General features: G+C 42.4%; 2 protein-coding genes across 7 annotated transcripts in view; one reads left to right on the forward strand and one right to left on the reverse strand.

Moving 5' to 3' along the window:
- Positions 1–13,197: 13,197 nt before the first annotated feature.
- On the reverse strand, positions 13,198–23,768 carry Fam72a (family with sequence similarity 72 member A). Of its 2 annotated transcripts, XM_059280839.1 has the most exons (4): positions 21,680–23,436; positions 19,743–19,820; positions 18,131–18,255; positions 13,198–13,390 (listed from the first exon to the last, which is right to left on the reverse strand). In XM_059280839.1, the coding sequence occupies exons 1-4, from the start codon at positions 21,829–21,831 to the stop codon at positions 13,296–13,298; spliced, it is 450 nt and encodes a 149-aa protein (XP_059136822.1). In that variant the 5' UTR covers positions 21,832–23,436; the 3' UTR covers positions 13,198–13,295. The 2 variants fall into 2 exon arrangements, with proteins under 2 accessions (XP_059136822.1, XP_059136824.1); XM_059280841.1 differs by lacking the exon at positions 18,131–18,255 and having other exon boundaries at positions 13,238–13,390; positions 21,680–23,768.
- Srgap2 (SLIT-ROBO Rho GTPase activating protein 2) overlaps positions 23,147–23,918 on the forward strand; it is a 219,765-nt gene continuing 218,993 nt past the window's right edge. For 3 of the 5 annotated variants that reach the window (XM_059280830.1, XM_059280832.1, XM_059280834.1), the window contains exon 1: positions 23,147–23,276. The gene's annotated coding sequence lies outside the window, so the exon portion shown is untranslated. The remainder of the gene's footprint in view (positions 23,277–23,918) is intronic. The other 2 variants (XM_059280837.1, XM_059280838.1) reach the window with 1 other exon arrangement.

The raw sequence follows: 23,918 nt of genomic DNA on the forward strand, positions 1-23,918 counted from the left end.
TCATCAAAAACATTTTCAGGAACTGGAACATTAGAAGAAAAAGCCAACACGTGCTGTTCAATATTGTTCTCTTAAATCACGTGGATTTCTGTACCACCCCTGTGAACCATTGAAGGACTTCCAAGTTGGACTGGAGAGATAGCTCTGCAGTTGAGAGCACTGGCCCTGGGTTCGACATCCAGTGCTGTGGGATGTCTTTCTGTTTGCTGTGAATATGTGTTGCTCTGATTGGTTGATAAGTAAAGCTGCATTGGCCTATGGCAGGGCAGGATAGGGTTTGGTGGTACATTCAAACTGAAGATGAGACAAAGAAGGGTGGAGTTAGAAGAGATACCGGCAGAGACGTGGCAACATATAGATTAATAGAAATGGGTTAACTTGTAAGAGCTAGCTAGCAAGAAGCCTGACCCATAGGCGATACAGTTTATAATTAATATAAACCTCTGAGTGATTATTTATAAGTGGCTGTGGGACCGTGGGGCCAGGGGACCGCAGGGCCGGTGGACAGACAAACTTCCGCTTACAGTCCAGCACCCACATGGTGGCTCACAACTATCTGTAACTACAGATCCAGGAGATCTTCCTGTGGTTTCAAAGGTTACCAGGCATGCAACTGGTCCACAGGCATACAGCCAAAATACCATACACATAAAGTAAAACAACAAAGAGCAGGTGTGACAATAGCCATTCTCCTCTACTCTTGCATATATGCCTGCTGGCCACCCCCAGAGGCAGTCCTGCCGTGTGACGCCATCTGCCACGCTGTGCCATGGCAGCAGGCTCTTCTCAGGTGCAGGTGTGGAGTCCCGAGCCTCCCTGCACCTAGGATAAACCTCTTTCTTTTATAAGGCTTGGTCTTCGGTATTGGTATTCTGTTATAGCCAAGAGTGGACTAAGATGGCTGAGCTTGCTGATGGAAAGACTCCTGTACTACACTGTGGTGAGAAGCCTGCCCTGGGGAAGCCTCACAACTCTCTGCTTAGACTCTGGCATCTGTAAAATAGTCACCTGTAAAAGGGTTCCTGCAATACTTGGTTCTGCCCATCTTACAGTCGGGATAACTATTTGCCTAGGAGAGTTACACATGCAAGTGTGCTCGAACTTAAGGTGTTAGGTAGAGCATCCTAATCATTCTGATTCAATTTTTCAAATCGAGGAGTACGCCCTTAAATTAGGATCTGGCTTCCTAGTTAACAGTGTTTCCTTCCGGGAAAAGAGGCAGTGTGTGCCAGATGTAATAGTCCCTTCTCATCAATTCCGCTTCCTTCTTCCTTGGCTTATCACCGGCTCTGCTGTGCAGTTCTTTGGAGCTACTTCCCTTCCAAGTAGCAGCCCAGAGAATAGAACCTCTGGCTTCCCAGGGGTTCTTTAGAGATGGCTGACATCTGACTGATCCACTATGATTTCACTATTCTTTGATTTTCTCAGAAGAACTATAGCAAGTATCGCAGCACAAAATCAGCATTTAAAAATTATTCAGACATTCTGTAAAATTAGGTTTCTGCTTCTCTCAGCTCTGAAAGCTTTTGCTGAGTATTTTGGATGCAAAAGGATTATCCAAGCTCGTCTTACGTTGGACCCTCTGAAACAATGGCAGCATCCAGTGATGTGGCCACGGAAGCATCTTATTTTCAGCCTTTGCTCCCTGGGGACTGTCCACTAGGGACTGTGCTAAAGAAAATGATGTTCTTCTGCCAATGACTCCCTGGTGCAGACTGGGAGAACCTCAGGGAATTCAGAGTACAGCACACCATGGATCTGCCAGCAGCTTGGGATGGCAGACTTTTTTTTTCCCTGATGATGAGACTAAAAGAATCCTCATATAACTGGCAGGTAGATTCCCTTCACTTCTGAACAGTCCATTTTAGGGAACACTGTTAACAAAAAGGAAACATAAATGAGATATTAAATTATAAAAACATGTCCAATCTCATGCTTAGGATAAGTGCAAATTTAAAAAAATTGTAAGAGGATACTCAGTACATTGACAATAATTTTAAAAGTGAGTAACCCCTCTGTTGATAATTTTACATAAAAGTGATGGGAGTTTACTTTGATGTATGAAAGGCAACTTGATAACATATATCAAATTTTACAGTACAAAAGGTTTTCAAGCTGGGTGGTAGTGGTACACACCTTAAATCCCAGCACTCGGGAGACAGAGGCAGGTGGATCTCTGAGTTCAAGGCCAGCCTGGTTTACATCATGAGTTCTGGGCTACACAGAGAAACCTTGTCTTGAAAACCAAACCAAACCAAATCAAACAATCAAACAGCAAGGTTTCAGAAATTCCACTTCTAGGAATTTATTCCACTGATATTCCAAACATGTTTAAAGACCTACTAGAAAAATTTCCATTGCTATATTATTTATAGGGACAAAAGAATAGAAACGTGGGTGACAGAGTGGCATGTTTGAGAGACGGAAGTAGGAGAGCCCGGTGTTCAAGGCCAGCCTCAGCTACATAGTGAGTTTAAACTTTGGTGTCTGGTCCTAAGGTTTTCATGACATCAAAGCCGAGTAGGAGACCCACAGGTCATTATTCTATCATAGATGAAAAACAACTTCCTCCCCTTCCTCTTTCTCTTCTTCTCAAGACACAGTCTCGATATGTACCCCTGACTGACCTAGAACTCCCTATGTAGACCAGGCTGGCCCCAAACTCACTGCTGGGATTAAAGGCATGTGCCACCACACTCAGCGACAACAAACTTCTTTACATTCTGGGGAAATTTTCTCCATTCCTGCCCCTTCTGATTTCAAAGCCATGGATAACATCCCCTTCAGTGAGTTCAGATGTTATCCAAAGATGACATGATCATTCTGCAGGAAGTACTTTAAGGCGAGAAATTACCACACACTTACCTGCTTAGATCAAAGAGGAAGGGAAGATACGGGATGAAGACAAAGTAATTAATAGTTCAATAAATTTTTCCACTACAGAGATGGAGCGATGAAGATGTGTTATTTCAACGTTAGCACTCCCCTCCCTCACTGAACTTCTCTCTCTAAGTATTAGGACTCCTGTGTTACGGAATGTTGGTAGCAGATTTGGACTGAGACACGAGACAGTTAACATCTCCAATTTGAATGCAGGGGCCAACAGAGGCCACCGACAGAAGCGGGAAACATGGGTAGTCTCTCTTTGCACAGTAACAGGCTTCATGTAGAATCAGCCAAGTTCCTGGCCCCTGTTCGGCTAACCAACCCCTCAGCACAGAAAGGAACGCAAGACTGCAACCGAGGAAGGAAGTGTTAGAATCCGAGGGCCTGGAATCAAAGAAAACATGTTTAAATGGAAACCAGGTTGCGACCAGTACTCGGGGATGGCTAGAGCAGGCAGGGAAAGGGCGATGGGGGATCTAAGCATGGGATCTTGTAGCTATAGGAGCTTGCTAAGAGCTCTGCCCCTAAATTCCATCTGCCACCAAAGGAAAGCAGAAAGGAAATCTGTAATGAGAGCCAAACCAGGGGGAACGAGTCCCAGATGGGTGTGCCTCTTGTATACTTGATACTTGTGGCCTGCTCAGCAAGTTCGTGTTTCACTATTCCTTGGGCTACTGTCTATTTCAACGACTAGGAAACATTTGATCTCGAGTAGTTCAGAAACTCAGTTTCCTGCCTGCGTTTGTCTAGGCCTAGAAGAAAGGAACAGCTGTGCCAGTCAGTTTGCTGAGAGATGCTCTTGGTCAGCGATTCCTGGTCCTTTGCTCCACCTAGTGGATTTCCAGGCTGGAAGAAGCTTCAAAAGAGACCTGTGATGAGAAAAGTGTACTTTTATTGGAAACTCTAAACGTCTGTCAGTTTCTTTATCGATAATACTTAATTCCGTCTTCACTGTGCTCTTGTTCACAATGATTAAATTTTCACTGAAGCTAAATGTGTACCTGTGGGTCAGCAGAATCTTTTTTTTTTTTTTCTGGAGCCAGGGTTTCTCTGTATAACAGCTCTGGCTGTTCTGGAACTCTCTTTGTAGACCAGGCTGGCCTTGAACTCACAGAGACCCTCCTGCCTTTGCCTCCTAAGTTCTGGGATCAAAGGCGTGCACCACCACTGCCCAGCTATCAACAGAATCTAATGTTATTATTTTTTTCTTAATATAGAAATAACATTATATAATTAGGAGCCCCATGTTAGCACAGAGAAGCATATTTCATTCATAATTATAACCTCTGATGGCCAAACCCAATCGAAGATCCATGGGGTCATTTAATTGAATAATGGCCTACATAATTAGTACTTCAGTGGCTTTCTTTGAACAATAATTGGTCAAATAGTCATAGGACTATTGTTCAAGAAGTTTCACATTTGGTTATATAGAAAGAACATAGAGATGCGTGACAGAGCTAAGAATTTCAGGTTCAGAAGGATCCTGAACAGCTGACTCACAGATCCAAATGTGGAGATCGAAATTATTGTCAGTGTAGGCTTAGGGCATTAGTGTCTCCAATATAAATTCAGCAGTCTTTACTTACTTGCTAGTCTACCATGCCTCTGTCACCAGTATCATAGCTATATCAAGTCATCATTCTCTATTCTCTGTTTATATTAGATACTTAAACTTTATTATGGGTTGAATTTAATTGTTGTTGTTTGAGACAAGGCCTCATGTAGCCCAGGTTGGCCTCAAACTCACTACGTAGCCAAGGACAACTTTGAAGTCCTGATTCTTCTGTCTTCACCTCTTTAGTGTTGAGAGTGCCACTGAGCATCACTGTGTCTGGCCTCTGGGTTTAATTTTGTCCCCCTTGATATACATATATTAAAGTCTTAACGCTCAGGATTTGAGACTATGGCATTGTTTGGAGATGAATGCCAGTGTCCTTATAAAAAGGGGGAACTGGAGACAGACCCGCACCGAGGGAGAACACCATGTGAAAATGGCCATCTACAAGCCAAGGAGAGAAGCCAGGAACAGACTCTTCTGGCAAAGCTATCAGAAAGCACCAGCTTGCCAACCTCCTCAGCTTGTCCTTCCAGCCTCTAGGACTTTGAGTCAACACATTTCTGTCATCTAAGTCCCCTGTCTCGCAGTGCTTTGTAACAGCAGCCCCTGCAAACGGATGTCATTAACTCTGGTAGATGAATAAGACGTTCTCTGCAAAAAATTAAATGAATCTGTGGAATGCTAGAGTTGGAAAGCGTCTCAGAAAACATATTGCTTAACCTCTTTGTTTTGAAATAATGTCCAAGGCCACACAGTGATTAGGGCTTAGTCACCTTTCGGCTCAGCCTTCAGTCTATCAGTGTTCCATTACACTTTACCAACTAACTCAAAGATTGACAAAATCTGCCAATGATGGTGTTACATCCAGACTTTGTTGGCATCTTTGGGGAGAGCAGTATATAAGTCTTTGACTCTCCTAAATATTTGCAAATAGAAACATATGCTATGTAGGAGTATTAATTGCTATCTGGTTGTCAGAGAGAAGATTAATATGCAGTAGAACAGCAAAAACAGGTAACTTGACCTCCGGCTGGGCCTATACCATCATCAGGTGAAGATCCGGCTCTAGCGGGAAGCCTGCCCCCATCCCACTGAGGATGATTCAGCAGAGCATCTTATCACCTACGAGTCAGAAGCTCAGGTTCATATGAACAGAGTAGGGGCAAAAGGATGCAGCGTCTGAGTAATGTTTTATAATGGGTGTGGACGCTCGTTAGACTAGTAAGCATGCTCTTGATTAAAGTACACGACACAAGTAATTGCTAGAGATTCCAAACCAGCTATCATCTGGGATCATAGAGTTCTAATACCAGACAAAGAGCCCAGCTTCAACTCTGCAGCAGAGGCCTTTAAAAATCTCGGGGATAATTGGCACCAAACCCAGGAACTGCCAAAAGGAAAAATGCATTGGTATAATTTGACCATCAATTACACTTGATTCACAGTCCCAGACTGGGTAGGAATGGAAACATCTACACATTTATACACTTGAGATACGGCTTCTCTGTCAACAAGAACTCAGTTTTGTATGAATACTGGCACAGGCAGTGATGGTTCTTTCCCCTTTATTGAGGACTAAGCAATTTGGGCAGAGAATAAACTCTACGGCAGGGTGTTAAGTGATTACTTTCCATTTAATCTTCTAGCCCCTTCACAGAAACACTGACTGCTCTCTTGTTGGGATATGGAAGGTGCATCCACAGTTTATAATTAAGGCAAAGGAGCGTTGATCACTGTTTTACTTCATAAAGTGTTGTTACCATTGGTGTCTCTCTGGGTATTTAAGAAAAATAAACCTCTCTCTGAGAATATGAATTTCTTGTAAGTGTATATACCCCTGCTTTTTCCAGCAGGAATGGTCCCTTGTTCTGTAAGGGCAAAGGACTAAATATAGCTGTGGTAGACAGATGCAGCAACAATCCCGCTTGTACCATGTGACTTTTGGCAATATGACTTAGCCACAGCTCCCATACAGAGAAGGAGTCAATTTTTTTTCCTCCCCTTGAATCAAGGCCATGCTTAGGATTGACTTTGACCAACAGAAGGAGACAGAAGTGATGCTGTGTGACTGGCAGATTTAGCTCACATTTTTAACCTCTTAGAAGGCAGCCACTCCATAAGACCAAAGCAAACCAAACCCTCGCGCTAGATTGCTGAAATGGTGGGAAGGTGAGCATGGAAGAAAGGGCTCAGCAATTTAGGGCATCCCATCTTGTGAGTGAAGTCATCTGGGGCCTGCTAGCCCAGCACAATTGGGAGCTGAATACAACCGCACACATGAGGCCAGCTGAGATCTGCAGAATCACTCAGCCTAATTAAGTTTGGGGGATGTTTATTTTTTTATTTTATTTTATTTTGTTTTGTTTTTCGAGACAGGGTTTCTTTGTGTAACAGGTCTGGCTGTCCTGGAACTTGCTCTTCGAACTCACAGAGATCTGCCTGCCTCTACCTCCCCTCGTGCTGGGATTAAAGGAACGAGCCACCACTGCCTCGCTTTGGGGGATGTTTATTACACAGCAATTGATAACTGAAAGACCAGTGAATTTAAGGCTTGCAACTGCTGAATGGGCAAGTACTAGGCATGGCCTCTAGAAATAAGAAGCCACCCACCACTTTAAAAAAAAAGATTCCTTTATCATTTATTTTATTTATGTGTATTTGCTTATATGAGTTTAGTTGTACCCCATGCATGAGGGAGTCCGTGCATGCCACATTCCCTGGAATTGGAAACGCAGGCCATTGTGAGCCTCTAAGTGGGTGCTAGGAACCAAACTTGGGTCCTCCAAAAGAGCAGTAATTTTTTTTTTTTTCCCAACCAAGTCTCCTGCAGGCCAGGCCTCCAACTTCCTATGTATCTGAGCCTGTTCTTGAATTCCTGATTCCATTGTTTCCACCCAAGTGCTGGAATTGTAGGTGTGTACAATTGTACTACCTTGCATGGCAAATCTACCATATCACTTTAGTCATGATCTGGGAATCTGGAAGTAACTGTTTCGTAGTCATAGGATGGAGTCATTTCAGATTAGCAAAATGGGTGATCAGTGTGTAGTTACCATCCTTTCCCCCACTGAAGTTGGTTCTGGAATCAAGATTGTGCAAATGTGCATGTACACGTAGCTAGCAAAAAGTAAATTATAGCCAAACTGCTAGCTGCAAGGGAGTCTAGGAAATAAAACAACTTTTGTTTGTTTGTTTTTCGAGACAGAGTTTATTTGTGTAGACCTGGCTGTCCTGGAACTAGCTCTCTACAGAACTAGTTGGCCTCGAAGTCACAGAGCCCCATCTGCCTCCTTTGTGCTAGGATTAAAGGCGAGTGCCACCACCATTCAGCTAAAACAGCTTTTTTAAACTGATTACAGAAAGGTACCAAAGAATTTTTCCCTTTCTGTAATATTTAAAAATAATGTTCTTATAAAAATAAGCTCATTAAATATGGGCTAAATGGCTTAACTAATGCTTGATAAATAAAAGGCATGATTTAGAGATGATGACCTCAAGTTAGGCCAGAGTACAACATTCTGTATGCCTAGAATCCTGTGTTTCTGTCATTTATTTCACTTTGTGACTATACCCTTGTGTGTTTAGAATGCTTTCAGATTCAAAATTATTTCAGCTTAATAGTTTCCACTGTTTCTACTATGATAGAACCATCTTAAAACAAACATGCTCGATCTGTTTGTTTGCAGTAAATTTTCATTAGACATGAGTTTGGGAGGGTGGACAGAAGCTCCCAAAGGCCAAACTCTTAATCATTCCGGCCTCCTGTGGCTCTTGCCGTCATCTCTCTTTGCAGGCTTGTTCTTGAAGATACTGACAGCTTGATTTCTCTGGGTAATGTCGTACAAAGGAAATTAGCTCAGTATGTCTTCTACTGAATTCCATCTGTAGCTCAATGTTCTAAGGTATTTGTGAATGTGGCTACAGAGCAATTTTGATAAGACAAGGCAATGTTCCAGTATCTGAGAATATTTCTCCTAAATTTTTTTTTTTAAAAATTTTACTGAACACCCTGGAAATCCACCCATGCATGAGCAATCTTCTGCAATATTCAGAGTGCTTTTCAGGTGTCACAGACATAATAACAGGTGCTTCCTCTGGGGAGAAAAAAACATGGCAAGGAGAGAGAGGCAGAAAGCAAACTGTTGGGATATTCTGGGTACAACTTCCCTCAAGTGAATCATTCCCATATGCCTGCTTTTGCCGTGGGCCCCTTGGCAAAGGAAGTGATTTGTGTGAACGGAGGCGGAGAGATACATTCTGGTGGCAAACTTAAGTAGAGCCCATCCTTGGCAAATCCAATTGGTTGTTAGCTATTTGTCAAGCCACTCTGCCGTAAATGCAAGGTTTCAACATAGATTTAATACCTGCTTTTGCTCTTCTTATAATATATGTATAATCTTGCATGAAAATAAAGTAATACTTGTGTAAGGCAAGATGGCTTCTGAAATTATGCATAAGTACATTTAAATATAAGCTTATAAGGAAATGGAGACTAGGGACACTTGCCAAAGGTGGTCATTTGATTCACTTTATGAGAAATGCACATAGCTTCAAGCACAGGCATTTACTCTATTGTGAACATTTGTTACTTGGAAGATGAAAGTCTGAACTAGTGAAAAGGACTTCATTTACAGATAGACATATAGCAAAGCTGGGAATTAGGAATTGTTCTCCCCCCATAATGTGTAAGATTAGCTTTCTTATCGGTTGTGGGTAAAACAAGCCTCTCTTGCTAAAAAGCTAGATACTGTTGTTCTCATCTCTAAACCAAAATCACCGAGGGCTAACGGGGAAACATATGTACAGGAAGATTGCTAATGGAAAACTTGACCTATTTGAGAGGAACAATGATACTGGGAACAGAAGGAAACATAGTTGTAAGCTAATTAATTAGGGCCACTCTAAATCGGACAGTGGTGTCGTTTTTTCTTTAAAGATATCTCTCTGCCTCAGTTTGTTTATTTCATATTTTTTGATGGCAAGGATGATAGGAACTATCTGTTAGGGATTATGTGCAAAGAAAGCACTTTGAGTGACAGCTGGCACCAGTCAACATTTGATAAACTGTCTTCCTTCCCCTCAAATCACAGGAGACCCGGGACTTTGTTTATCTAATCCTGTATTTCTAGCATCTTTTTTTTTTTTTTTTTCTGCACAAGGAGGTCCATAGATATTTCTTGAATCGATTAATTAAAGTAACTGCATTTTGGAAGTCAGAGAAAATGTCTTTGGACTGGGGATGTAACTCAGGGGTAGAATGCTTGTCTAGCGTACAATGTGCCTCCAAGAATTTGATTCCCAGTTTCAGGGATGGGGAATGAAAAAAAAAAAAAAGAAAAAAGAAAAGAAAGAAAGAAAGAAAAGAAAAAGAAAAAGCACTTCCCTGGAAAATTTGTCCTAGGTTTCATATCTGGGGAAAAAACAAATAGATTTCAGTATGGGGTCACTTAGGGAGCTAAGAGAGATCCCTAAACAAAAATGAGAAAACTCAAACCTAGTGTAGTCTTTTAATTCTTTAAGTGTTTGGAGTAAGACTTTCTTTTTAGCTTAGCCGGGCATACTGGTGCACATTTGTAATCTCAGCATTTGATCAACTGAGGCAGGAGGATTGCTGCAAGTTCAAGGCCAACCTGTGTTAAATAGTGACTCCTTAGGAGGAGGGGAGGAGACATTCTTAATTTATAAAATGGAAATGAAATGATGACTCCAAAAGGATTCTGAGAATTAAAGACTTATGCGACAATTCTCAGTAAAAAATAAAAACATGGTACTGTTAATTTTTACATCAGTGAGTTTGTGCACTGAGTAACAATAAAATCATTCTTTAGTGTTGGAAGAAAGAACCTTTAAGCACTAAAAATATTCAACCCCAGAGGTACCACAGACATAGACTAATTTTTTCCATCTGTGCAGTTTAGGGTAGATTTGGCATACACTCAATACCAGGAAAGAAAGAAACTATGGTTTAATCTGCTTTTAGAGGAGAGAAAGAGGGGAGGGGGGCAGAAAAGGAAAATATTTCCTTTTATGAGCATGAATGTTAAAATATAGAGCCTTCATCAAGCAATTCAGTACTGAAGCAAGAACATGCAATCCATTTCCTCCCAACCTCTGCAAGCTACAGTTAGTTGTTTTCTGTATCATGGTTTATATATTATGGTCACTGCCTTCTTACCAAAGGAAAGTAAATATATAAATGTAAATATAGATTATTCTCAATCAGTCCCATGTGACTCAGAGGTCAAAAGATCAGTTCCCAGTAGGATAATCTCCATAAAATACTAATATTTAAGGACCTGTTTTATTTTATTTTTTTTAGAGCCAGGGGTTATTAAAAACATTATAGCTTTAAGATTGCGTCCAACTCAAGATGCCTCAACAGAGCCTGGGGTTGAGAAACTGCTTTGAGGAAAAGATAAAGTGGCAGAAAAATCCACAGCAAATGAGCTGATGACCCACTGTCCCTTCCTTGAAGGTCAGGAATGGTGAGATGGGAGGGAAAAAGAGGCAATGCCCCTGAAGACCAGAGGCTCTCTGGAAGACAAGAGATTCGGGGAGCTTCAAGATGTACATGGGTTTAGAGGGTGAAGAAATATCATTTTCACAGTCATGTTAAGCCCCTCAAGGAAAGAACATTAGAAAACTCAACTTGATTATACTTTAAAAGAACTATGGTCCTGAATCTGGTCATTTTATTCCCAAAACTTCAATAACTACACTGCTTCTGGGTGAAGTTTAAACTAGACAATGACAAACTGTGCTTCATCTTGAATTAATCCTTAATATTTCCTTACAAGGTATGGGGACCACTTATAATTTCCCAAGTAAGCAAGATAATTTTATCTCCTCACCCATTTCTTCCTATGTTCTCTGTCCTGAACTCTCACCCCAGCTGGCAAACTCTGTGCACAAAGCCTGTCAGGTATTACTTCTTCTTTAAGAGTTTCTCAGCTCCCACTCTTTGCTCTCACTCAGGATGATTGTGCTTTGTCTGGGGCCACAGCACTTTAAGCATGCCTTTGTTAAGTAACTTGCTGCTGGGAATTCGAGCCTTTCTCCAACCCCTGAGTTCTCCCAAGTTAAGTGCAAGCAGATTATTGTGCAGATCTTGCCACATGACAGGAGAATAATACAAATTGCTGAATAGAATAATTCATTAAGAGAATTAAAAGACAACAAGTGCATAGATGATTTTAAACCTATGAATTATGCCAGGACCAGAAAGCAAATGCTTATCTACACACATACATGACTCTGCTTTGGTCTTTCCAGACGATGTAATTGCTTTGATTTTAAAGCCTGAGGTCCCAGGTTCAATCCCCAGTACTGAAGGGGAAAAAATTTAAAAAGAAATCATGAATGTATTTCTCTTGATAAAAATGTATGAATTCATTTGCTACCTAAAATGGGCTTTCCTAGAAAAGAATCATTGAGCCGGGCAGTGGTGGCGCACGCCTTTAATCCCAGCACTCGGGAGGCAGAGGCAGGCAGATCTACAGCGCGAGCTCCAGGAAAGGCACCAAAACTACACAGAGAAACCCTGTCTCGAAAAACAAACAAACAAAAAAAAAAAAAAAAAAAAAAAGAAAAAAAAAAGAAAAGAAAAGAATCATTGAAAAGTAGCTGAGTAATCCAAATACTGTCCAGCTGCAATGGAGTATTTGGGTTTATTTCAGTCAGTGTGCCTCTGTCTGCCACTGCTTCTTCACAGAGAACCCAAGTCTAACAGCACGTCAAGACCTGAGCTGAATGAGGACCAGAAAAATTCTATTGAAGGTCAGCCTTGAATTTTAACATTCTCGACTCCAGCATTAAACTCTTTTTCTTTAACTGAACAAGGCAACTGAAGAATATATAATATGACATGAACTTAACTTTTGTTGTTTTAAAGGCTATACAAGTATCCACTTTTTTCCAGTACAAGATTAAAGAGCAAGCCAGGCCTGGGTATTGGTTTATAGTGTTAGTTACTAAGGAGGCTGAGGCAAAGGATTATAAATTTAAAGCTTGCCTGGTCTATGTAGTGAGTTCTGGGTCAGCCAGGCCCACACAGTGAGACCCTGTCTCAAAAACAAAAACAAAAACAATGGAAAAAGAGGAAAACTCTTTTATAATGTATGGTGGTCAAGCAATCAATTCTTTAAGTTTTTTTCTATCATAAAAAAAACCTTTTGGACCTAGACTACTCAACTAGAACTTGCTACTTACAAAAAAATCCCTAGGGAATGGAGAACTTAAAGATGAAAGTTGATTTTATCTGGCTCTCATGGCATAATATCTACAATGGCTCTAAAATAATGTAAATACTTAACATTGCGAAACAGCATACATTGATAATTTTCTAAAAAACTCATGTCTAACACCATTTTCCATGTTAAAGCAGTCATTACCAATACAGCATATGATAACCAGTACCCATGGAAACCCGACAGCCTGCTCTTGTTTTAAACCCTTATTATATTCAGTTGAGCTGCATATTTCATGTGGCTGATATAGGAGTAGGTATTAGTGTTCTTATTCAGAAATATTGAATAACATTATCTGGCATCAAGTTATAGAAAAACTCTCTCCATTTGGAAGGTAGCTGAATGACATGAAATTTCCTATTTGAAGGTAAGAATGTACCAATCCTGGGCAGAGGGGCAGGGGAGAAGAAGCAGTAGAAATGGAAGAAAAAAATTGGCTTAAGTTAAATTGAGGTAATTAATTTGAAATTGCAAATAAAATAGTAAATGCTCTATTTTTTTTAAACCATTGGCAAATCTTTATTGGCAATGTTAAAACTGACCAATTAAATATTTTAAATAAAAAACTATAAAATATTATATGTAATTACATTGTAATCCATTCATCTAATATACTCTTCTGCTGAAATTTCTAACATATCTTCATCTGTACATTCTTCTGTCTCTGGCAAGTTGCCCCAAAGTAGGAAGTTTACACCTGAAAATAAGAGGCCATAAAGTTCTTTAGTGCTTACTACTACAATTCAGAACATGACATATAAAACTTTATATGCCAAGCTTCTCATATAAACTATGGCATCACTAGTAAAGACAGCAGCAGGGAAGGATGTCTTACAAATAAAACTACTAATATCCATAGAACTCTGGAGTTCTATCTACTCCAACCCTGCCTCCAGCTACACAATGCCATTCATACTCTACATTGATAATTTAAAACTATATTTCAGCCAGGTAGTGGTGGCACATGCCTTTAATCCTAGAACTTGGGAGGCAGAGGCAGGAGAATCTCTGAGTTTGAGGCCAGCCTGGTCTACTGAGTGAGTTCCAGGACAGCCAGGGCTACACAAAGAAATGCTGTTTCAAACAACAACAACAACAACAACAACAACAACAACAACAACTATATATATATATATATATATATATTTCAATGATTTTAAGAATAGAGATTGCACAAGATTCTTTGAGATTGAGTGCCTTTTTGTAGGAAGCAAGAGAAATTTCTAAATGAATCATTTCTTTAATATATGGAATATAATTTTTCTGATCAAGACAAGAAGAGCCTGGTAGCATAGGCTATAATCCCAGCTACTAGCATGACGGAGGCAGAAGGATTGCAAGTTCAAGGCCAGCTTGGACAACTTACTGAGTGTCTCAAAAAGTAAGAGGCTTGGGGGGTGGGGGGAGATAGCCAGTTGTAGAGTGTGAGGTCCTAGGTTCAATCCCCAGTATACTGGGGTTAAAGCAGTCAGTTATAATATGGTTTCCTAAAGTATGTGAGCTTCAGATTACATGCTGTAAACTTTAGGACTAGGTTACACAGTTACTGTAACAAACAATAATCTAAAACAGCACTGACAGAGAATAATCAGATTCCCTATCAAAGAATCCAGCACAGCTGTATAGTACTAGGCCAAATATACTGAGGAGAATGAGATGACTAAATATTAAATTAGGAGAGAGTGAAAAATTGTCATGAGACAATCTCAAGCTGTTTAGCTGGTAGTGTGAGCAAACGGAAGACCCACCAACCCTGGGTATCCACGCTACACTGAGATAGAAGCCACATGGTGGCTTAGAAGGAGCCAGGGCTTGGAGATTTGCTTGAATCCAGCTTCTACCACTATTGGCATTTTTACTACAAGTGTATACAATACATATTACTGTTTTGTGTTACCTAAAATTTTGTTGTTGTTGTGTTTTGTCTTTAAAGACAGCCTCATGTAGCCTAGGCTAGCCTCTAACTCATTATGTAGCTGAGGATGACCTTGGACTCTTGATTTTCTACCTCTACCTTCCAAGTGTTGAGATTACAAGCATGTGCCACTATATCTGGCTAAAATTTTTATAGAATGGCATAATACCATACATATTTTTGAATTTATATCATTCATATTATTTCTGAGTGGCTAAAATTTGTATGGAATTGTATTATACTAAATGTATTTTCTAAGTTATCTCACTCACCTTACTTCTGAGTTTCGCCTGTTTGACATGTGGTGTAGATTTAGCCCATTTACTTTTTTATTCTGTAGAGTTCATTGAAAATCTTTAAATTTTAATTTAATTTAACCAGTGGGGTGGCATATGTGTACATGCTATGGTGTACATGTGGAATAGAGAATGGAGGACACCTTGTTGAGGCAGGGTCTTTCTTGTTTCTACTACACTGAGCTGTACATTTCGGCCATGCTGATATGTGAACTTCCAGGCAATGCTCCTGTCTCTCTCTCTCACTGGGATTGAACTCAGTTCATTAGGCTTGTGCAGCAAATGCTTTCACCTGCTGAGTCATCGCGTCTATCTAAGTCTTTTGAAATATGTTGAAAATATAGCCTGTCATTTCTAGGCCCAATTTGCCTCAGCACCAAAAGAGACAGGTACATGGTTGAAGCAGTGGGACTACACAAGTTTACCTTGTTTGACAGAGAGATTGCAATCTAATCAGGCAAGAAGTTAGTCCTGATTTGAAGTGACAGAATACATAGATATCTACCATGCACTTTTCTGTAATGGTTTTGTGTCTGAATTGCTTAGGGTAAAAAATATTTCCTAATTCCCACTCCAAGAATAAATGAAAACATGTGCTGAGGGGTTGACCAGAAAAAAGGAATTGCTAGGCCAAAATCTAAGTGAAAATTAGAATCCATAAAGGTAAATGGAGAGCCCAATACCTTTGAGATATTCTAGGGAATCTGAGCTGAGATATCCCAAGTGTATTTGGGAAAGCTCTGGGAAATTAGGTTTATATCTGTAGGCTAACACAGACTTCTTAAAGAACTTGCATGCTGAACATTCTAGAATGTTGTATGATTTATGCATCCATTCCTTTGGTGTAACTTATTCAGGTGATTCAGGACAGTTCCAAAGCCATTAGAAATCTCCCTTTGACAACAAGCATCTAGGAAATCTTACTTTAAATCATAATACTAGAGTTACAAAGGAGAAGTTTGATATATTTGGAGTCTGTACTCAGGAACTATGAAGCAACTTAGCACAATTGGTTCAAAGGAGAAAAAATAAACGAGGAGATTGGATCTGACAGAAGAGCCACCTTCCTTTCTCAGTTAAGGAGGAAGGAAATCTGTGATACATCTGTTTCTCATGGATTAGAGTCAGCGCAAATGAAAGAATGCTGCTCTTTCATGTTTGAAAAATTGACCAATATTCTAAAGTAAATCAAAACTGAAAAGTCTCCACCCTGTGTTTGGAATCCTGTGAAGCAGGAAAAACAGTATCAAAGCAGAAACTTTCTTTAATGTGTTCCACGGGGAACACAAATATAAAGTGAAAAGTCAAAAGTAGGAGTCTCTGTTTTACCTGGCGGAGTGAGAGGGGTCCTTGCTTGAAAACGGCCATCTTAACATATACAGTTTTAAGTTAAAAGGCCAAAGTGATGGATTGAGAGCCACTGTTGAATCCCAGGACATTAAAGAAAAATCAGCCTTAAAAACACAGGCATAATTGGAGGGTTTAAAACCCTTGACAAGCTAGCTTGCGATTCACGATCTCTTGGTCTATTAAAGCAAATATCTCTCCCCTTCCCGCTTTCCCTCCCTCCGTCTCTCTCTCTCTCTCTCTCTCTCTCTCTCTCTCTCTCTCTCTCTCTCTCACACACACACACACACACACACACACACTTAAAAGGAGTATGCTGGGCTAGAGATGTAGCTCAGTTGGTAAAGTGCTTGTCCGACATGCACAAAGCCCTAGGCTTATAAACTCCAGGACCTCATAAAATCAGGCTTGGGTCAAGTCATCCTTGGTCGCACAGTGGGTTCGAAGTTAGCCTGGTCTACCTAAAACCCTGCCTCAAAAGCAGAAGAAGAACTGATAACAGGCTCAGTAAGATGGCTCATTGGATAAAGGCACCTGTTGCCAAGTCTGACAACTTGAGTTTCATGACTGCAACCTACACAGTACAAGTAGAGGACTGACCCCCACAGGCTGTCTGCTAATCTCCATATGCATGCCACTGTGTATGCACATGCACACACACACACACACACACACACCCCACACACTGTAAATAAAATGTAATAAAGATGTTAAAAGTCTATAATATACTTTCCTTCTTCCTTCTATATGTGTGTGCACACATGTATGTGTGTAGAAGTCAGAGGAGGGTACTGGGTGTTCTGCTCTATTACTCTCTATTTATGCCTTTGAGTTAGAGCCTCTCACTGGACTTGAAGCTTGCTATTTGGGCTAGATTGATTGTCAGGGAGGTCCTGTTTCTGTCCTCCAGTGAAGGGGGTTGGTTATAGGTGCACTCAGTCATGCCTGGCTTTTTCATAGGTGCTGGGGGTTCAAACTTACCTACTGAGCCGTCTCCCTAGGCCCCAGCACATTTTCTTACTAACATAATTCCTATAACACATCGGTCTTAAATATTTCCCTTGACTAGAATTCTACTGTAACTTATTAATGTACATGTTAAAATATGTACAAAATTCATTAACTTTTGTTTTATGTGTAGTATGCTTGCCTACTTGTCTATATGCACACCTCAAGCATGCAGGTGCCTGTAAAAGTAAGAAGAGCGCATCAGATTCCCTGGAACTGGAATCACAGACAGTTATGGGCTGCCTAATGTGGATGCTGAGAACTAAACCCTGGCCCTCTGCAAGAGTGGCAGGACTCTTAACCACTGAGCCATCCCTCCAGCCACTGAAATGTATTTATCTCAAAGAATCACCAAATAGAGGCTACTCAGTTTTCTTCCCATTCCTTACTGCCCTGGTGGGCCCCTTTCTTCCTTTCTTTGCATACATGTGTGCATGCATGCACACCCTTGACTATCCATACACTCTCTTCAAAAGTTCTCTGTAATCAAGGTATGCATTAAGGTACTACCTCACAGTAATAAAATACTAGTTTAAAAAGACCAATATGCCAAGTGTGGTAGTACATACCTATAATCACTTAGGAGGCTAAGGCAGGCAGACTGAGCCAGCCTGGGCTACCTAGTGCGACTGTCTCAAAAGGACAACAACAAAGCCTAAGACATTCAGATAGTTTGAGCCTTCCCTCAATTCAGTGTTAAGTGGTGATGAGTTTTGGCTGATAGTTTCATAACTGAATGTGTGGGAGAAAGCGACCAATATTTTACTCTTGCGGATCCAAGGTTTCACTCTAGCTGTGAAGGTTTCAGGGGGTTCCCCTCAGGTACTGAGAAAAATGTTACAAGGAAACGTATACATCAATTGTTTCTTACCAGTGGAGTCTAGTCTGTTAATACCATAAACGGCCTGGCTGTGAAACATCCAGAAGTGTCCATTGTTGCAGGAAAGAAGGCAGGAACTACATGGAACAATCACATGATAGCCTACAATGTTCCCACTTTAAAAAAAAAAAAAAAAGGTAACCGTTAGTAGCTAACACCTGTAGTGGGTAACACCTGGAACACAGAAGCACCTGTCTGCTGATGTAAACGGACCACGTAAGTTTCACCCTCTCCTCTAAGTGGCCTGTTGCTGGCCACTTAGAAGGGAGCTTACTCTGACAGTACTCACAGGCCTACACAGTCTGTAAGTGAGACAATGCTAAAGTATCTGTCCCTCTCTTTGCTAATATTATTCCATTCATACTCTCTTTGGAAGTTAGCTTTGGGATGTGATTTGTTATGGAAAGTATTCAAAACTGATGTGCTATACAGAGAAATATATTAAATAAACTCAGATCTATGGGTAAAAGATTTTGCTAGCTTCAGGACTATGACAAGGTTTTTATTGGTCCAAACTCTTAAAAGTTGTTTCAGTAAAGTGGGAGGTGAGGGCATGGGTCCTGTAAACTAAACGTAAGATGGCTACTCTCATTTAGTTGCAGTGATTTTGGAGGAATCCAGAAACAAAGCAAATCTCCAGTCCCCAGCAAGTTAAAAACAGTTTGATTGTCTTTAGCAGATCATCAAGTTTCTCATTCTCACATTTTCTTTTCATGAGTCTCACGCTAACTGTAGTGAACATACAGGGAGTGGTTTGTTCTTTTTTTTAAATTTTATTTTTCTTTCTTTCTTTTTCTTTTTTGTTTTTTTAAGACAGGTTTTCTCTGTCTAGCCTTGGCTGTCCTGGAACTCACTCTGTAGACCAGGCTGGCACAGAGATCCACCTGGCTCTGCCTCCCAAGTGCTGGGATTAAAGGCCCACATCACCACCACTTGGCTTTTTGTTCCTTTTTTAAAAAATGGCACCATGAGTTGTTTATACATTGATGGTGAAAATTTTTACTATAGCTCTGTACCCTGTGAGATTTGGGAGCCAGTCACTTCTGGGAGATCTATAAAGAATGCTATAATGAATACCAGCATGCCTTCTAATCACAACACACTTAGCAGGCAAGTAAAGTTGTTCTTGGGCCAGGACTATGCTACAAGAACATACAGATTCAATCACCACTTACTTTCATTCATTTATCTACTCACTTATGTAACTAATATTTGTTGAGTATCTTCTGTATGCTGGGCACTGTTCTAGGTGCTAAGAATCCATCAGTGGACAAAACCAAGCCCTAGTTTTCAAGTTGCAAACGTTTCGGTGGGGTTATATTGGATCATTCTGCTTTCTTGCCAACCCCTTCAGTGGCTTCCCATTGGCCAAACAGTTTAACATACTCAAAGAACATGTGTGGATCTTTGCATGTGCCATTCCCTCTGCCCAGTACATTCTTCTTATACTTAGGATTCAACCCCAGTGTTTACATTTTTGCGAGACAGCTTCCCTGACAATGATATCTAAAATAACTCTTACTTGCTTTCTCAATTTCTGTGGGTTTTGGTGTCAATATCTACCTTCCAAACTCAGGCTATCTACAACAGTGCCACAAATTACCATTTTAGACATGCAATGTCCTTCAGTTTACATTTGCAGATTCCAGTGAAATAGCATCTTCCAATGAAATCCACGGTGCTAGAGGATAAAAAAGTTTACAGTCAGTCAAATATACTAAAGATTTGAATTCTGAGAAAAGATAAAAATTTGCCATATGTTTCCTCTAAAAAATGTGTGTGTATGTGTGTATATGTGTGTGACGAGGGATGGAACTCAGGACATTACAAATGCAAGGTAAGCACTCTACTATTGCTCTACCATTGAGCTATATTCCCAGAATTCTACCTTACTTTCAAAAACGTACAGTTTCCAAGTATTAAATATGGCCACATTGTCTTGGGATGACTTTCTAGACCACTTTCATATTGCAAAACAGAGTCTATACTTATTATATAACAACTCCCCATTTCCCCTCTCCCCACCTCCTATCACTATTTTCCTTTAGATACGTCATATAAACAGAGTCACACAGTGCTTATTGTTTGGTTGCTGGCTTATTTCATTTAGCATAATGTACTCAAGGTTCATGTCCATTGCAGCATGTGGCAGGATTTCTTTCCTTTAAGGCAGCCTTCTAGGTATCCACTTACTAGATGAGTCAATGGAAATTAGATTGTGTCTATCTCTTAGCTATCTCATAGCTATTAGTTATGAATACAAGATGCTGCTCTGAAGTCTCTGAATGACTAAAAGTGGAATTACCAGATCACATGGTAACTTTGTGCTTAATAGTTAAAGAACCACCAAATTATTTTTCTATAGCAGCTTTACCATTTCACATTACTAAAGTATGCAAGGGCCCTGATTTTTCCATAGCGGCACCACCAAAGGCTATTTTAACTTCTGTTTGGCACAAATTTCATAAATTCAGAGCTGAACTAGACTCTAAAATATAACAATAGTGCATTTTTGTGAGAGTTGGGTAACATTTGTGCTCACTATAAACATTTGGCAGATTTTCTACTAAAAAATAATCTGTGAGAGCCAGAGAGATGGCTCAGTGTTTAAGAGGAGGTCAGTCCTCCTGCAGAGGGCTGGAGTTCAGTTCCCAGCACCCACATCATGCATCTCATATGCTTACACCTCTCGCCTCTGAGGGCATCTGTGCACATATCTATCCCTCCTCACACACGCACACATACACATAGTAAAAAACAATAAGTCTTAAAGAACAATACAATCACTGATTCACACACATCTTAGCACATGAATCCACTGTGATTATAATTCCAACAAAGAAAAGTAAGCGACGTAAAAGACCCGACTCTATGCTAGACTCTAACAACTCACCTGGGACTTCCTTATGATCACAGCTATTATAAAGATGGAACAATATTTCAAATTTTATGTGAGCATATCTAGCTAAAACAACACCTTGATTATAGAACCTCTGGGACATTAGGTTCTATGATTTTTATCGTCTAGTGCTTTTTTTTGGTACCACACTAGTGCACATACACAAACTTAAAGTATTATCCCATTTATCTCTATAATAAATGACTACACGTATGACTATTCACAAAAGATTTCAAGGGGTGAATAGGCTACATATAGCTTTACTTGCCTATATTTTAAAACGTTCAAATTTGCTATAATTATTGACCACAAATTACACTTTAAATGAATTATTATCTGCTTTCCAAGTGACTGTTAAAGAACTGCTTCAGTGAGAAAGGGTGTTTGGACAAGTCATTGAGCCTCGGAGCCAATTTAAGGGAGGCACAGCCACGTGACTGTAAGTGCTTGGAAGCATGACCTCAGTACTGACCACTTTGGGTAAACCACAGACTTTGTCCAGACAGTCTGCCCACTTAGATAAACTCCAAGGGAATCATCAGACTGTTGGGAGTGGCTGGAACACCAAATGATAACCCTGACTCCCAGGGATCCATGCCATCCACAGCCCAGTTAGTTAAAGGGCTAGCCGCGGGACTTACTCGGTAGGAGGGATGTCTGTAGAGTAAAGGTCTATGTCAGTATCGGCCAGCAACACAGCCTTCATTCCCCTAGAGCTGAGGACTTGTTTACAGAATTTGCAACACAGGATGGACACGCATCGGTCCTTGAAAGTACAGTTGATGGCAGACATAGCGTCCCACGTAGAGCGAGGTTCAGAATTGTAAAAAGGGGAAGCGAGCAATACCGTTCCTGCTTTGATTCCCCCAGGCTAACCACCGAGTCGGGAGGCCTTGAGTTCTCTAAGCTCTAAAATTAGGCCGACAGTTCTGTTTTCCCGGTGGAAAGGTAAAAATTAGTATTTATTGAGTGGGAGGAGCAAATTTGACTTCCTTCTGACTTGGGGAGAGACAAGTAGAGTTGAAGGGAAACTGGAGAAGAGCTTTCACTTTCTGTGGTCTCCGGAGTCCTGCGCTCCTGAGCTCCCGCCCCGGGAACTCAGCGAGTCCCGGTTCCCAGCGGGCTTCCCTTGAAAGCCTCGCCCCTGACCACTCCCCGTGCGAGCCCCGCCCGCAGGGCGCCCCGATTCCTGCCCCGCTGCACGCGGCCGGCCTCTGGGCAGGCTCCAAGGCCCCTCAGCCCTCTCCACGCCGCTCCGGCCCTGAGCCGCGCGCTCCCTTCTCCGAGCTCGGCCGCCGGTCCCCGTCCCTTGCACCGCGGCTCTCGGCGTCCTCGCTCCCTCAGCTCGCGCACTTGCCACCCTTGAGGTCTCTCCCACAGCGGCCGCTCCGGAGCCAGCGGTGGGTGTTTGGATGAGATGGCGGCCTCGAGGCCGCCGGTTAGGCTCAGTCCGCGCCGGAGTCAGTCACCGAACACGCCGGGTTTTGCTCTTTTCTTCCGCTTTCTCTGCTTTTTCTAACCCGCTGTCAGTTTGAATTGCCTGCGCCGAGCACGGATTGGGAGGAGTAGAATTCGCCCCAGTCCCACATTGGAAGGCCAGGGGGCCTTCTCCTGACGTGAGCTCCGAGGCCTCGCCCCCAGTAACGGTGCCGAGGTCAGAGCGACTCTCTGATTGGTTCAGCTTGGCTGGGCCTCTCAGCTCATTGGCCAGCATCTGCTCGGGTAAACCCTCCTTCCCCACTGTGAACTTGGAAGACACACCCCGAGTTTCTTATTGGTAGATACGCTAGGGTCCTCTACTGCTTATTGGCTGAACATCCCTCCCCTTTCCCGGGCCCGATTGGTCTCGTCTTCTCTTGCGAGTTTGTGTTTGGCTGTCGGTCCCATTTGATCCCGCCCATCAGTTCTACTTTAGGGTTCCACAGGCCGGGGAGGAGCTCACTCTGGGACTGGGCCTGGGCAGCCAGTGCTTGCCACACCTCTAAGTTTTGTCAGCCCCGCCCCTACTCCTGGCTCCTCGGGATCAGCTATTCCTATTGGCCAGAGGCCCCATCGGTCGATAGAAAGCGGGTCGTGATTGGCAAGGGGGTGGGCTCTGCTTCCCGGCGGGGTCTTGCGGAGTTGGCGGAGTCTCCTTAGGGAACTGGGGGGCTGAACTGCGTAGAAGAGGGTGGCGGGGAGGAGAGCGCTAAGTGGGAAGCGGAACCTGGGGCCTGGGACCCGCCGCGGCAGAGCCAGGTAAAGGCTCCTTCCCCCTTCCCTTCTCCGTATGCCTGGCTGCTGCCCGGACTGAACAAACCCGGACTGGGCGGGTGGACGGGGCGCGGATGCTGCTGCTCTCGCCGCCGCCGCCGCCTTAGCGGGTGCCGCCGCCCACGGTCCTCACACCGCCCTCCTCGGCCCGCGACCCCCCAAATCCCCCAGTGCAGCCCATAATACTTCCCAGGACTGCTCATCTCCCCGCCCATCCCTGCATTGCCGAGGACTGTCCTCACGCGGCGACACCGCCCTCCTGCAGCCCCTTTGCACACGGCTGGCCGGGTCCACCTCGGGGCCTCTCCGTAACGGTCCGCTGGCCTCGTCCCTGGTCTCCCAGCCTTGGCTGGCAGCCCGGGACCCGGAAAGATGGGGTGTTCCTCACGGCTTGCAGGGCTCTCTCTCCGTCTAGCCCTGCAGTCTTGTCTCCCAGGGCTCTCCACCCACTCCGATATCCAAACCTCATGCGGGTCCCCAAAGTTGCCAACCTCCTGCACTTCGTGTCGCAGCCCACCGCGGTCGCTCCCACTGCCTTGCCCCCAAAAGCCGTCTTCCCGGCGCCCTCTCTGGTCGTCCAAGCTCGGGCTGCTCGGGCTGGCCCGGGCTCTCTCCCGCCTCAGGACC

Source organism: Peromyscus eremicus, chromosome 15 (genome assembly GCF_949786415.1).
Source record: "Peromyscus eremicus chromosome 15, PerEre_H2_v1, whole genome shotgun sequence".
In the NCBI taxonomy this organism is placed as follows: Eukaryota; Metazoa; Chordata; class Mammalia; order Rodentia; family Cricetidae; genus Peromyscus; species Peromyscus eremicus.

Coding starts and splice junctions, on each gene's coding strand:
- Fam72a (XM_059280839.1), bottom strand. CDS start 21,831: ATGTCTGCCATCAACTGTACTTTCAAGGACCGATGCGTGTCCATCCTG. Junction 18,256..19,742: donor GACATTGCATGTCTAAAATG/GTAATTTGTGGC, acceptor TTTTTTTTAAAG/TGGGAACATTGTAGGCTATC. Junction 13,391..18,130: donor TAACAGACTAGACTCCACTG/GTAAGAAACAAT, acceptor TCTTATTTTCAG/GTGTAAACTTCCTACTTTGG.